The sequence below is a fragment of the Siphateles boraxobius genome, unplaced genomic scaffold, assembly GCF_051911475.1.
Source record: "Siphateles boraxobius isolate OS27281-9 unplaced genomic scaffold, OSU_SipBor_1 29, whole genome shotgun sequence".
Classification (NCBI taxonomy): Eukaryota; Metazoa; Chordata; class Actinopteri; order Cypriniformes; family Leuciscidae; genus Siphateles; species Siphateles boraxobius.
The window spans coordinates 17,307,847-17,323,799 of record NW_027508908.1 but is presented as its reverse complement, the minus strand read 5'-3'; the positions used below and the strand labels follow the sequence as shown (position 1 = coordinate 17,323,799).

At 39.6% G+C, this 15,953-nt stretch overlaps 1 protein-coding gene across 1 annotated transcript; it reads right to left on the bottom strand.

Moving 5' to 3' along the window:
• Nucleotides 1-9,626: 9,626 nt before the first annotated feature.
• LOC143754056 (uncharacterized) lies at nucleotides 9,627-14,448 on the bottom strand. The gene is made up of 7 exons (XM_077246976.1): nucleotides 13,973-14,448; nucleotides 12,928-13,211; nucleotides 12,487-12,821; nucleotides 11,873-12,292; nucleotides 11,604-11,758; nucleotides 11,220-11,480; nucleotides 9,627-9,744 (listed from the first exon to the last, which is right to left on the bottom strand). Exons 1-7 carry the CDS (start codon nucleotides 14,446-14,448, stop codon nucleotides 9,627-9,629), a joined length of 2,049 nt encoding a protein of 682 aa, XP_077103091.1.
• Between the last annotated feature and the right edge of the window lie 1,505 nt (nucleotides 14,449-15,953).

Sequence of the window (15,953 nt, the reverse complement as noted above, 5' to 3'; positions counted from 1 at the left end):
TATCATATTTGCCATTCATATATATATTAGACTAAATTGTGCCTCTAACCTTGTCTTGACAGTATTTATTAAGGACTTTTTAAAGATTTTTTTGTTCACAAACGTTTTGTCAGCTGACTACTGGTATGAACAATATGGCCCTGGTTTCCAAACAGGGCTTAGCTTAAAGGGATAGTTCACCCAAAAATGTAAATTCTGTCAGTATTTACTCTCCCTCATGTTGTTCAACCCCGTAAGACCTTTGTTCATCTTCGGAACACGAATTAAGATATTTTTGATTAAATCTGAGAGCTGGATCACTCCTCCATAGGCTTCTTCAGGGATTGAAACTTGTTCCCCAAAAAGTTATTAAAGACATCGTTAAAATAGTCCAAGTGACTACAGTGGCTCAATCTTAAGTTTATCAAGCGACGAATACTTTTTGTGCGCAAAAAACACAAAATAACGACTTTATTTCAACTATTCATTTCCTTCCCTGTGGGCCTCGAGTCAGTCCACTAGTGTAATAGCGTAAGCTTCTGTTGTTGTACGTCACACGCATCACACACATGACCAGCGTCGGCCAATAGTGAGCCTACGTGTGGCGTAGCACTACGCTATCACACTACGCTAACTCACTCGAGGCCCACAGAGAAGGAAATGAATAGTTGAAATAAAGTCATTATTTGTGTTCGTTTTTGCGCTCAAAAAGTATTCCCGTCGCTTGATAAACTTAAGATTGAGCCACTGTAGTCACTTGGACTATTTTAACGATGTCTTTAATAACTTCTCGGGGAACAAGTTTCAATCCCTTAGAAGCCTATGGAGGAGTGATCCAGCTCTCAGATTTAATCAAAAATATCTTAATTCGCGTTCCGAAGATGAACGAAGGTCTTACGGGGTTGAACAGCATTCAATTTTGGGTGAACTATCCCTTTAAGCCAAGTCTAGGCCTTAATACAATTAGGGCATTTAAGCAGCTTTTATAAAAATGTCTCATAAAAAAAAAAAAACATTGCTGGTGTGCATCTTGAGACAAAACAGTGACAGTCACATATTTTAAGATATGTCAGTGCAAGTTGTTTTCAGTTAAAAGATTAGTGAAAATTCTGTCATTAATTACTCACCCTCATGTCGTTCCAAACCCGTAAGTCCTTCGTTCAACTTCAGAATACAAATTAAGATGTTTTTGATGAAATCTGAGAGGTTTCTGTCCCACAGCCATTTCATTGCAAGGCCCAGAAAGGTAGTAAAAACATTGTTAAAATAGTCCATGTAACTACAGTGGTTCAACCTTAATATTATGAAGCAACAAGAATTATTTTTATGCACAAAAAAACCCCAAAATAACGACATTATTCAACAATCTCTTCTCTTCCACGTCATTCTCTTAACCCTGTTTACGTAGTGTAAACCGTGTCGTCACCTTCATTTATAAAGCACTTTTAACAATATAGATTGTTCTAAAGCAGCTTTACAGTGATAATAGGAAATTAAAGTAACAGAGATTGTTTTGGCTTTACAGCAAATCTAGAATAAAGTAATTGTCCAGCTAACACTAGTTTTGATTGATTGATTCTATATTGATTGGTTTCTATATCAGAACGTAGGCTCATTATTGGCCGACGCTGGTCATGTTTGTGATGACCCAGGAGTTAGCCAATAGTGAGCCTATGTTCTGACTTAGAACCCAGAAGCGCTGCACTGTTTACACTGTCAACAGCTTAGGAGAATGACATGGAAGAGCAGAGATTGTTGAATAATGTCGTTATTTTGGGGGGTTTTTGTGCACAAGTATTCTCATCGCTTCATAATATTAAGGTTGAACAACTGTAGTTACATGGACTATTTAACAATGTTTTTAATACCTTTCTGGGCTTTGACAGTTGCAAAGACGTTGCTGTCAATGGGAAACCTCTCAGATTTCATCAAAAATATCTTTATTTGTGATCTGAAAATGAACGAAGGTCTTACGGGTTTGGAACGACACGAGGGTGAGTAATTAATGACATCATTTTAATATTTGGATTAACTATTTCTTTGAGCCAGCTCAAACATGCATTTTAGTCTGGTAAATGTCATGTTTAACATTATCATGTAGTCATGTATTCAATAAACAAATTGCAAGGTCTCTCTCTCTCTCTCTCTCTCTCTCTCTCTCTCTCAAAATATACACAGTCAGTCCATAATATTTCATTGTCTTTTTTTCTTTTCTGCCTTTTATATGATTTCTTGTCATCAATCCTGAACGTAGATCAAAAACAAAGAAAGGACAAGTAACTTCTGCGAAAACTGGCCAAGTTGTGCAAAAAAAAAAAGAACACCACTGCCTAGAGGTTTCCTCACTTCTGCGAAAACTTGTGGACTTTGAATGGGACTTTGTTTGGACTTTTATGGACTTCAAAACAGAAACAGCAATTCACTGCCATTATGAAGCTTGGAAGAGCCAAACTCTTAAATTTCTTTTAAATATAACTCTTGAAAGAAGAATGTCATATGCACCTAGGATGACTTGAGGGTGAGTAAATCATGGGCTAATTTTCATTTTTTGGGTGAACTATACCTTTAATTAAATGCTAAGTGTTACCTGTTTGTTGTTCAGTGTTAAAATTGTATTTTATGTTTTTTTTTTTAATTCAACCAATATGTTCTCACAAGGCAATTTTCTGATCTTAGCTTTTAACCAAAATAAATGTTTTAAAACCCAGAGAATGTTGGTTGCTCTTTCCTTGTGACTACTCTTGTGTGACTTACTTTACAGTATAATATTTTTAATTATGTAAGCAGTATTCCCTGTAAAATACAATTTACTGCTGTAGACAAGTTTAATACTGTAAAAGTGTGTGGTATATACTGTATTTGGTAATTACAGTGGAGTACTGTAAATGCTGTTTACAGTACCAGTTCTGTAAAAATACAGTATGTGGCTGGCAACCCAGCTGCAAGTATTTTACTGTAAATTTACAGTACAATGTTTTACAGTACAATACTGTAAATGCTGTTTACAGTACCGGTTCTGTAAAAATACAGTATGTGGCTGGCAACCCAGCTGCCAGTATTTTACTGTAAATTTACAGTACAACATTTTACAGTACAATACTGAAAATGCTGTTTACAGTACTAGTTCTGTACAAAATACAGAATGTGGCTGGCAAACCAGCTGCCAGTATTTTACTGTAAATTTACAGTGAAAAGTTTTACAGTGCAGTGTTATCTGGCCACTGCACGAGTGACGTCCTTGAGTAGTTCCCCCTGCACTTTATCATCACGGGAGGGACACTCGGAGGCGGCGAACTTAAGAGATACAGTGTCCTCTGCCCGAGCCGAAAAAGCACCAGGGCACACTTCGGTAAACAGGCAAAAGGCCTGTGAACGTTTCACAACACTCGCAATCACCATGCTCAAATACAAGGACAGCATGTTCTTCACCCAAACGTACAAAGCTGGTGTATGTCGCATTCAGGCATGCGCCACGAACACGGAGGCACACAACGTTTACTTTGCAACTTGCTCATATTTTAATTTCTTTTACTTTTTCACTTGTTTAAGATAGAGTGAGAGGAGAAAGATAATTTTCTGCACACTGCCTAGTTAACCTGTTAAGCACTGAAGCCATTTTTGAGTTGTTTTGTCTGAGAGACACGCAAAAAAGTACAGACTCATAACTCCAAAACTGTAACAAGGAGAGTCAAAAGGGAGGTATTGTTTGATAGAACACTTTTCAAATTTTTTGAAAATATAAATTACATTACATTTGGACATTCTCCTGCTGAGAAACTGCTGATAAAAGACAAAAAAATATATATAATTTTTATTATGATTTTGCATATTTCTTGTTTGACATGGAATAACTCTGGAAGGAAATATGGTAGCTCAAAAATTCTTTTTTGGTGAAGTCCCTCTACAGGTGACCTGCATCTGGATAAAATTTTGTGGTGATTGCATAAAGTACTCAAAAGTTACAGCATTCTGAACAAACGTAGCCTTTTTGTTTAGTCCTCACACATTTGAAAGGCAATAAAAAATTGTTGTTTTCTGAGTGACACACAAAACTAAAGACTCATAACTCCAAAACTATAGCAAGGAGAGTCAAAAGGTAGGTATCGTTTGATAGAACACTTTTCAAATTTTTTGAAAATATAAATTACATTACATTTGGACATTTTCCTGCCGAGAAACTGCTGATAAAAGACAAAAAATAAATATAATTTTTATTATGATTTTGCATATCTTTCTTATTTGACATAATAACTCAGGAAGGAAATAAGGTAGGTGGAAAATTCTTTTTTGGTGAATTCCCTCTACATGTGAGCTGCATCTGGATAAAATTGTGTGGTGATTGGATAAAGGAATCAAAAGTTACAGCATTTGGAACCAAGACAGGCTTTTTGGTCAGTCATTGACGCCCCCTAATGGGTATTTTTAAAATTGTTCCTCCATGGAGAACATCTTGTCATAAACGCAATAGATTATGTTCATTTTGGGCTCATTTTAATTGTAATAGTATGCTGTAAAAAATGATGTGCCATTTTCAACGATCTGTGAATCTTTCATGAGCTGTATTATGTTTTTGGCACATTGCAGTACATAGTAAAAAAAAGTATTTTATAGATTATGAAAAAAATAAATTCTATTTATTAGCAAATAACTAAGCAATACTTAGGAGATGTTCAAATTGGCTACATTCACTATTAAGTTCAGACTCTAAGCTTTCAAATGACACCTATTTTGTGTTAATCAAGGCAATATTTTTGAAAAATATGATAATTAATATTTTCGCAGCCAGGTGGCCTCCGCGGGCGGTGCCCTCAGATTTAGAGGGACTACTCAGCACTCGTTCAGAGTTGATCGAAGTTGTTAGATGCTTTAAAAAGATGAGATTCTAAGCTTTAAGATGATACATATTTTGTGTTATCCCACGTTTGAAAAAAGCACGGATGGCTCCGGAAACATTGGAAAACACATTGCATCCCGGAAAGATGAGAGACATATTTTTTTAGCCAAGCATGCATCACTTCGTGAGGTATATCTCGTGATCAACGAAATGGATCATGTTGTGTTTGGGCTCTTTGTAATCGTGAGAATCTGCTGTCAATAAAGATGTTCAATTTTTCACAATCCATGCATGTTTCATGGAGTTATGAGCTGAAACGTCACATCAAAACAACATAGCATCACTGCTACTGCTACTTCATTGGTGCGCATAGTGCAACGTCATGTGTTAGAAGTCCATAAGGAATATCTTTAGATCTGAGTGATGGATTATGGTGAGTTTGGGCTCTTTTTAATTTTAACAATCTGCTGTAAATAATGATGTGGCATTTTACACGATTTATGCATGCTTCATTGAGTTATGAGTGAAATCGCGGCATTCGTGCTTCATCTATATACAAGACTCTATGTGCGCCTGTGGGGGTGCGTGTGTTACAACTCTATTAGGAATATCTTAAGATCTGAGTGATGGATTATGCTGTGTTTGGGCTCTTTTTGATCGTGAGAGTCTGCTGAAAATAATGTTGTGCAATATCCTACGATCTGTGCATGTTTCATGAAGTTATAAGCGAAAAACCAACGCGAGTGCTTCACCAGTATATACTTGGCAAGGTACGTCTGTGGTATTTTTTGTGTTGGAACGCCATGAGGAATATCTTTAGATCTGATTTATGGAATATATTGAGTTTGGGCTCTTTTTAATCTTGAGCCCCTGCTGTAAATAACGATGTCATTTTTCATGATCGATTTATCTTTCATGAAGATACGAGTGAAAAGGCCAAGTCTAAGCTACCTTGCTTGGCTACGTGCGTCTGTGGATTTTCTTTGTGGTAGAAATCCATGAGGAATATCTTTAGTTCTGAGTGATGGATTATGTTAAGTTTGGACTCATTTTAATCCTACGAATCTGCTGTAAATAATGATGTGTCATTTCCCACAATCGGAGTATGTTTAATGAAGTTACGAAGGGAAATGTGCCTTAAATTATGCATCCTTATATGATTTACATATGGTCTCTTGAGGGGTTTCTTGTACAAAACCTCACTCAAGTTTAGTAAAAAGCCCGAAACAATTATGCTTGTTCTATTCTACTCATTGAGACCTTTCAAATGACATATGGCACATGACTATCTGAGCTGTATGATGTATTTGACATATTGTAGTATGTACTACTTCATAAATTATGAAAACATTTTTTTTCTATTTATCAGCAAATAACTCATCACTACTTAGGAAGTTATAAAATTGGCTACATTCATTGTAAATTTCAGACTCTAAGCTTTCAAATGACACCTATTTTAAGTTGATCAAGGTAATATTTTTGAAAAATATTATTATTATTTTTTATCGAAGCTAGGTGGCGCCAGCTGGCGGTACACTCCGTTTTAGAGGGATTACTCAGCACTCGTTAAGAGTTGATCAAAGTGATTAGATGCATTAAAAAGCTGAGATTCTAAGCTTTAAAATGATACCTATTTTGTGTTATTCCATTTCAGTGGTTGCTTAGAAATTTGAATATGAAATTTTTTTCGCGGGGGGGGGGCGCCCCGTTGCCCCCGGTACCGGGGGCGTTGGTTATTAACAGGTTAAACTAATTCCAAGAAGAGAGACAGTAAAAGCTTGAGTCACACACATATACACTATGAAGACAAAAAGACCTGTCGATGCACCTGTGGCACATTATAGCCTCTGACGAGCATGTATTCCCGTCCCTAAATTGGTACTGCAGATCAGGTGGTAGAGGCAAACCAAAATGGTCAATAATATTGTTTTACAAGCCATCCCATAAAGTGACATAACTATGTGGAATTGTACAATAATGTGAAACTTGATGAGTCCAAACCATGCCATCAAGCTTGCAACACACAAATGGTCCGTTTTATTATGGATCATATGCAGCAATGAGACAATCACTATTACTCCTCTCTTGCTCACTGAAGGTTGTTGATTGATGTGAGCAACCATATTCTGAGTGGGTATCCCACTGTCACAAAAGAGTTGAATGAATAAAAGATTAAAACCGGTCAGCCAAATAGGCAGCAGGTGAAATTATATCCCACTTTACTGTAGGCATAGTATTAGTCCACCATAACACACAGCTTGAGCCTGCTGTCTGTTTCATATACTTACTTGCATTACCTCATGATTATATTGGTCAAATGCATTTGTGCATCAAAGATTAATTGCATACTGATGGAATTAAATGATTTCTGCTGAAGTCATTCTGTTGGTGCCTTTATTACGTGAGTGCAGTTGATTGCAGCAATTACATATACAAACCCTGTGATCAGTGCCAATCAGAGCATATGTTTTTTTTTCTAAAAAAACAATTAATGCAGCTTTGATTTTTTTTCAGTTCCTGAGAATACTCCAATCTCCAAACTCATCCCTACCCACGCTACATCACGGGTGGGGATACACATGGTCTTTATGTTGTTTATTTGGGAGTGGAGCATGAACAGTCGAGGGTGCTGGCTTTGTACATTATGAACAGCTTCCATTACGGACGCTCCACTCACGCCTGGTGCTATTCGAGTAGAGCGCTCAGGCTCACAGCCCTCAGGCCTCAGGTCCCGCTGCTGCCGAGGCACAGAAGCGAGCTAGGTCATGGGGATAGCAGATGGATCGAACAGAGGGGTTAGAGATGGGCCTTGCCTTATCTCTGCCCTCACCTGCTAGATCCAGTGCCTTTTCTCAGGATTCAGAAGCACACACAGTGGTTTCTTCCGCCCTGGATGAGGCACTGCTGTTGCAACTATCCAGCTCTGAGAAGTTGAATGTTGTAAGTATCGAGGCAGGAGACCAGCATGAGGAGCTGGTGGAGGTTGTGACTCGCGCTGTTGCCTGATTAAATATTGACTGGCCAGCTGAGAAGCAGGCCTCCTCATCGGGGCCTACCGTTTTTTATCTCAGTGTGGAGATTGTGGAAGAAACCGATCTCCTATCGAGTTTACAGTGCAGAAAACATCCCACTATTCCTCGTTAGTTGACCATAAAGACCACGGTTATGGGCCAATAAAACCAATTAACTGCCAAGGTTGGTACAGTGCTGGAGTTCCTGCAAGAGCGATTCACTGCAGGGTTATACCCATCCACTTTAAACGTTTATGTGGCGGCCATAGCTGCTTATCACATACATTTGGATGGAATATCCTTAGGGAGAGACCTATTGGTAATACGTTTCCTCCGTGTCACATTGAGGCTGAGGCCTGTGGTACGCACTAGGATGCCAGCTTGGGACTTGGCTGTGGTGCTCCAAGGTCTGTCCCTGCCTCCATTTGAGCCTATTGAAGAGGTTCCAGTCAAGTTTCTGACTCTCAAGACGTTGTTCCTCTTAGCTATATCTTCTCTTAAAAGGATAGGAGATTTGCAAGCTCTGTTGGTTGCCCCTTTGTACTTGGAATTTGCACCCAACATGGCAAAGGCATTCCATGACCCTGGGTCAGGTTACATTTCCAAGGTCCCCACTAATGTGGATAGATCTAGATCTAGATTTGCTGCAGGCCCTCTGTCATGCTCCGTTTCAGGATTCAGACCAGGAAAGAAATAATCTGCTGTGTCCAGAACAAGTGCTGATTTATTTTAATTTCAAGGAGCAACGGATCCAGCTGAGAATTGTGAATAGTACATTTTTTATTCTTGTGATTTGTTCTAATCACGATATGGAATAGTGTCTGTAAACGCAAAAAGACTGTTTCAATTTGAATCACGTGTCTGTGTGTGAATAAATTAACGGCACAGATGTGTGCTGTTGTTTACCACAGCTTGCAAAAAGACTGTTTAAATATGAATCAGGTGTCTGTGTGTGAATGAATGAACGGCACAGATGTGCACTGTTGTTTACTGTTACTGACGAAATATGAAACACAACATTTCGTTGACTAGTTTTGGATATATTATAAAGTTTTTACTCAAAAATAGACATCAAATAAGCTTTTGTTTGCCAGTTTCTGCTCATATGTTAAATATATAGAATGTCAAAATAAACTTATTTACTAAGATGTTATTATAGTGTTTGTTCCAATGTAAGCTATATCAAACTAATGAATCCTTAACTTTGAAATATGTATGATAAAAGGTATTGGCCTACTTTAAAAAATAAAAATTTTATAAGAAATTTATGGAAAAAGACAATTTTCTTTTCAAGATGTTTCCAACTCTAACTTTGAACCAATTCTGTAGAATGGCCCATATAGCCTATTTGAACAGGATTTGTTTCCAGGTATGACTATGCACTAAAAATGTGCTTTTGACTTTCATTTATATTTGGATTATATATATATCACTCTCTTCTCTGCTCTCAATAAAGACGGTTGCATTTTCTCTCCCTCTCCTTCCCCTTACCTCCCCTGCTTTGCTCCTCTCGTCACGTCTAGTCTACTGTCTTGTACTTTGAGAGACACTCTCACAACTGCTCTCCAAACTAAGAAATCATGGATTTGATCAACTGGTCTCTCAACGCAATTGACACCATCTTCTCGACGAGAAGCTTGGGTTCGGGGGAACCTGACTGCCCTGCCGGAACGTTCGCAGCTGGCTACACAATGGACGCGTGAGAGAGGTGGCGGGTCGTGTGTCTGGCGGCTCTTTCCGTGGATGACGTTGAAGATATCTACCTATTCTGAATCATGATAACAGGTCTTCTGCTGATTGGATTAGGCATTGCCCTGGTTTATCGAGAAATTAAGAAGACGGTGACAGCTTTCCAAAGCCTCACAAGGCTGCCCGTCATGATTGAAGCGGTGAGCAGAGCTGTCAGCACTCAGACTGTGTCTATGAACCACAATATGGATAACATCATGGAGAAGCTCACAGCTTTGCAAAGGCAAATGGATCGTTTTGGAGACCAAAATGGACCAGGAGAATAGCCATGTAAATGCGGCTACTCTCCCCAAGACCAAACAATCCCAATCTTATCTGTTTTCGGCCGCCCTCAACCAGCACTGGCCTTGGCCAAGCCCGCTGTTGGATCAACAACCCCCCCTCCCCCGGAAGAGTACTGCAATGAGCCGCTCTTGCGTCCCTTGCCCGACTCCCCAGACACCTGGTGATTGTTGACTCGGTCTGGGACCTGATCAAGGTTGTCTCCATTGCAACTTGCTGTGTATCGCAATGACAATCCTGGGGACTGATGAAAAAAAGACTCTGAGGCACCTAGATTATGATGCCAGGCATAGCGACTCTCCGGGCCTACACATACATGAACTCTTACACATATATGTGACCGATCACGGAAAGTAGGGACACAAGTCGGTTTTGGGGCATTTTGAGTTATTCACAGATTCTGAAAGTGTAGTCTCAAAGCTTTCCAACGATGTTTAACACATGGAAATCTGATAATATTTGGAGATGTTGTGGCCATTTGAAGGTAGGCAGGTAATAAATAAATGTCTCTTAGCATCTACCGATAAAACTGTATAGGCAACTCTTATGTACACTGAATAAAAAATAAGATAAACTCTAGAGAATGTTAAAATCAGAAACAGGATGTGCTATGTGATTTTATATATATATATATATATGCTGGGCAGTAGCTAATATTAAGAAATATGTTGTGCTTTTACTTTTAAAAATGTTGGTAACGTTACAGTTAATGCTTACAAACATTGAAGATTTTGAATACAGAAGTTACATTTGTAATGGTGTATTTTCATTTAGATGTGGTATTATTATTTGTGCAGTAGCTAAGATTAATTACTGCATAAATTAATTAAGATTATTAAGTAATAAATTCATTTTAAGACAGCATGGAATAGATTGTAGAATATGCTGTTAGCTATAATTTGGATGGTATAGTACCATGAGCCACAATTAAAGTCTTGTGACACTCATGGCAGGCGTTATTGTAGTTGTTGTCGAGTTTCTGCGCGCCGATTGCTTTGGGCCGGGCCTAGTCAAAGTCCAGGGCTGTTTTTTAGTCCCCGTCCGTCCCTACATACAGTATAGGAGTATGCATCAGAATAGATTTTATTGCCATTGTCAATGAAAGGTTTTACAGACTAGGAATTTTCTTCAGTGTACTCATGCAACATGAAACACAAACTTTTGCTAATGATAAAAAATAAGCAATAAACTGGTTGATTGATATATTCTTTTTTTATTTTCCATAAGCAAATCAATCAAACATTGTTTAGAGTGCTTTTCATACAAGAATGTAAAACTAAATTCAGGTGGTTGGTTGATAAAGTGACATTGCAGGTGTTGTAAACAAGAAAAAAGGTCTTTGTGACACAGTCCAAAGAAATTACATTCGCATCCTCTTCTGTGGACTCTTCTGTGTTGTGACCCTTGGCGCTGGGCATGTGATGTCTCTTGGCTCGTCAGCACAGAATGGCCTGATTTTTTCATATAGATAGTTCTGCCTGTCAATTTTCAGTCCAGGTGGGGCCAGGACAGGAAGACCGTCGACAGGGGGCAGATCTGCTCCGTCGCGCAGTAGCTGATATTCGACAGGTTGTGCATCACGGTGACTTTTTGCAAGCACCACACCTGGTCTCTTGGCTTCAAAGCTGTGACAGAAAAAGCACATAAGACATTTTAAACATGGCAAAGTATTTTCTTATAAAAAAACTGTCATGTGTATGTTGTTGCTATGTTATATTGTATGTACACAATGTGAAAGTTTCAATTACCTGAAGTGCTGATAACTCTTGATCTGTGGGAGTCTACGGAAGTGGCGAGTCAGATGCTGCTGCCAGTCGAAGGTCTGGACTAAAACTTTGCCCTCTGCCGTTCCAACAAGCTGTGGGATATTGAGGCGACTCACAGGAGAGCTGTTTTCCACAACCTGATGACAAAAAAGAGAAGAGAGGAAGAAAAAAAAAATCTTCAGTTAAATGTTTCATTGAAGCAGAACAGAAAACAGCACTGAAGTCATTAAAGCAAAGTAAAGTTAAAGTACCTCAGCGATGTCTGCCAAAGTGTTGACTCTTGTCTTCATGTAGGCTTGCTTGATGAGTCCAAAGCCACAGTCAGGGGAAAACTTGGTGTGGCCAGCAATAAGGAAGTGGATTTCAATTTTATCGTGAAGCTTGTGTCCAACCCGCCAGGCAAGGTACCAGAGCATGAAGTTGTTCTTGTTCTGCCCACTGCAGTTGTCACAATGAAGATCCACCTCTGTTTCTCCAACTCCAAAGTTGCAGAAGAAATGATGCATGTAGCTGATGACTTCATTGCTTCCCTTAGTAGATGACATGCCTTCATCAATCAGGTAATTCACCTGTTTCTGCAGCCCTTCACATGAAACACCAAATAGGCCACATTTCCGTGGGGTCAGGAAGTACATTGGTCCTGGCTGGAGAGGGTTTGAGGGAAAGTGTAACTGTAGGAGACAGAGGGAGAGAGGGAACTTGGATTAGATTAAATTAAATTTGCATCTATTCATAATTGTCTAATAAAGATAAACCTTACTATATTGATGCTATTCTGCATTTGCACTATTTATTCTCATGCACCAAATCGCCCTTTAAGGGACATTAATGAAGTAAAGTGAAGTAAATGTGTGTGAAATATTACCTGCTGAGCAAAATCAAAACTGTAATGCATCCTAATCTTCTTGCTTGCTGGTAGGGATGGTCCAAAAGACAGGTTAGAGCCAGAGCAAATCTTTCTGCAGGCAGCAGTCATGTCGTTGTACACAGCCCTCTCTTTCTGCACAAGGGAAAGATGATCTTGTTGCTTCTTTACTGCTTCAGACTTTCTATCATCTGGGAGGTTTGCACTTCGTATCAGCTGCTCGTTATTGCTTTGGCACTGCCAGCAGAGATCTGTGCGTGGCCGGCAACTTTTGATGTGTGGGAGAAGTCGGTTCCACAGTGCTTTGAAGCTGGTTTTACAAACTGCACGCTCACCTGAAAAACAGATATTGCTTATGGTTAATTGTATTGTAATTGCTAATAGTGCTCCGCATTATTTCACTTTATAAGCACTCAATTTTAAATCAATGTTTACACATACCAAGCTCCTTAGCAGACTTCACGTAGAGACGCCACACTGAGGCCTTGGACACATGAGTTGGCAGCAACTTCACATGCCAATCCTTATGCCCAGGCTGTCGGCCAGGCAGCATGATGGCATTGTCTTCTGCATAGTTTTTTATGAAGTCCACAACTCTGTTGATATCCTCAGGGCTGATGAACCTGGCTGGTGGACGTGGCAGTGAGTGCTTCTTCCTCAAACGTGGTCTTGCCCCATTCTCCTCATAGTGTTTGACTATATCAGCCAGGGTGTCTCTGCCAATGCTGAAAAAAGGGGGGGAAAAAGAAAAAACGTTTAACATCATGGTCTTGCTAACAGGCATCTTGTCACCTATATCAAAATGTATTGTACAAATTATAGGTACTTTTACTTTACTGAAGTAAATTTTATGATGAATACTTTTTACTTTTACTTACTTTAGAGCTTGTATCTGTACTTCCTGGTTTAGTCTTGTTTTAGTCCTGGTTTAGACCTCACAGTTAGTGGTTAGACCTGGTTCGAGTCAAAGGATTAAAAAAATCCTGTACATTAAACTCTTCATAAATACTTTTACTTTTGACTTATAATGCACATTTTACGGCTACGTATACTTTATACTTTTACTTAAGTAGGAATTTAATCTGATACATTTACGATTACGTTAGTAAATCCTTGGTAAGAATATTAAGTAGTACTTCCTCCACCACTGGCTAAAATTATTAGCATCACAATCAATTCAAGAATGCTAACAGGCAGGTTTACCTGGGATAAGTTAAGTCATTAACACCAGTCAATTCAAGCAATTGAAGCATTATTCAAATTAATAGCAGAAGCTCACATTACCATCTTAAAGCTCATTATAGTAATGGGGGTTTTGGCAAGTGATATGGTGCTAACGATTAGCAGCTAACGTTACAACTAAAACGACAGTCCTGAGCTAGCTAAAAACAATAGGTAGGTATTGGAAGGTCTAAACATGGACTAAACATGAGCTGAACTTAGAATGAACTTAAAACGACAAACTTTGATGTTTATGGAAACTCACCCCATAAGAAACAGAAAAGTATTCTTGCAGATCTCGTTGCCTCCAATGAAATAAGTCGTTCGGGCACACTTTCTCTTTGTCGGGGTCTTCTTTGTGGATGTAACCATCTCCGAAGTTTGCACTGTGCGTCTGTTTGCCTCTAAATGTCCAATAATTCGCATGTCCTGCCACTCTTTTTCCGCAGCTAAAGAATCCAGCCGTATGTTGTACATAATGTCTGGAGAAAGCTTCTGGCTACAAGACTGTCTCCCATGCAGAGAGTTCTCTTTTCTCCTCGTGTAACATTTACAGTCAAAGTTACGGATTTTCCCCATTTCTCTATCTATATCCCCATCAAATGTTACTATCGATATAGCCTCTGATATCTTACGGTCCAACTCGTCTGACGCCAGTCCGATACATTCTTCCTCGTCTTCATCTTCGCTCAGTTGTAGATTGATCGTCTTCAGAATCAGTGAACGCTTGTTCATAAGCATCCGGCTTGTCGAAGAAGTACTTCAAAACATTTTCATTGTAACGGCCACGGTTCAGCTCGTCTGCGACATTCTTTGCGGCGTCCATCTTCATTGAATTTTGATATCAGATAGAGCCGGCTAGAGCGCTGCATAATTAAGTAGCCACGCTGTTGGGGGGCGGGGGCAAAAGCGCCGGCGGCTATTCAGTATGGAAATACACACATACAATGACACGCCCCTACTGCATGCTAGAATCTCCGAAAAACAAGCCGATTTCAACCTCAAAATGTACGCTTTTGAATATACCAATACTGTTATCTCAAACATGGAGAGGCTTCTTCATGATCTCAACTAACAGATTCTGCAAAAAAGCGGAAATCACCAATTTTGGAAAAAAACGCTTGTTTCTCATTTTGCTCGCAAGTTGTGCTGCCGACTTGTGTCACTGCTTTCCGTGACGGGTCACATATACAGATATGCAATCACCCGTCCCACACCCCATCCCTCGCCTTTGCCGCTTTGTTCCCCCAGTCTGACATGCGGGTCTGTGACCAGAGCCTTAAATGGCTGCAGGACCGGATGGCTGCTTGCCTGGGCTGGGCTACCTCCATCCCCCACTCCCCACCCTTGTTGCAAGTCTTGTTCATGTAGAGTGTACTGATTGTGTGCTAATGTTGCTGAGGTGTTTTTTTCCTGTTCCCACACTGTACTCCTTACAGGAGCATAGTCTGGGGGTTGCCTTTTTTCTCCTCACCTCTCCTCATGTCATGCTGTATTTTTCCCCTTGAAATTTCACACTTGTGAGACAAATAAAGGCATTATCTTATCTTATCTTATCTTATTTTACATACTGCCCTACAAAGGCAAAATACCTTTAACTCGCTAGAGTGTGGAACTGAGAAAAATGACTTTAAAGATTTTTAGTTGCCCCACCAAATTAAATATATGCATATACTTTCACATTCAGATAGCCCTCATCACAGGCGCTTCCCGAGATTCGTGTTCGAAAGTGTCGCGCTCCTCATACGTTCACGAAAAACGCAGTGCTTTCCCCTTTCAGACTCAGTGGGGAGCGCGTTCTGTACTACCTAGACGACAATGCATTTATTGCACAACCTTCTGTGTTCTTCTGCGTCTTTTCAGTATGCGGTGGTTTCAGCTGTCTGGCATATTATTGTGCTGGTGCACTTCGCTTGTCCCGCGGATTTATTCCAGACGCTGTGATTTGTAGGTATAACCCGCTTGTAACAGCTGACCATTTATGCAGCAGTACTCTTGTTGCTTCATTATGTTGTATGCACCAATATACTCTTGTTGCATCATTATTAACAGTGCCTGTGATATATTAGTCCTGCGTCGGCTCGACTGTGTTTAGGGCGCCGGTGAAGTTTTGGCACTCTGCCAGCTAGATAACAAAGGACAAAGCTCTGAGGACATCAGAAGTTACAGGGACTGATGACAGCTGTACAAAGTACACAGGCTACACTGTAATTTAATTTTTTTTAATGGACAGTAAAACAAAGGCA

Coding starts and splice junctions, on each gene's coding strand:
- LOC143754056 (XM_077246976.1), bottom strand. CDS start 14,448: ATGCTTATGAACAAGCGTTCACTGATTCTGAAGACGATCAATCTACAA. Junction 12,822..12,927: donor GAAGTCTGCTAAGGAGCTTG/GTATGTGTAAAC, acceptor TCTGTTTTTCAG/GTGAGCGTGCAGTTTGTAAA. Junction 9,745..11,219: donor CCACAGAAGAGGATGCGAAT/GTAATTTCTTTG, acceptor TGTGGTTCATAG/ACACAGTCTGAGTGCTGACA.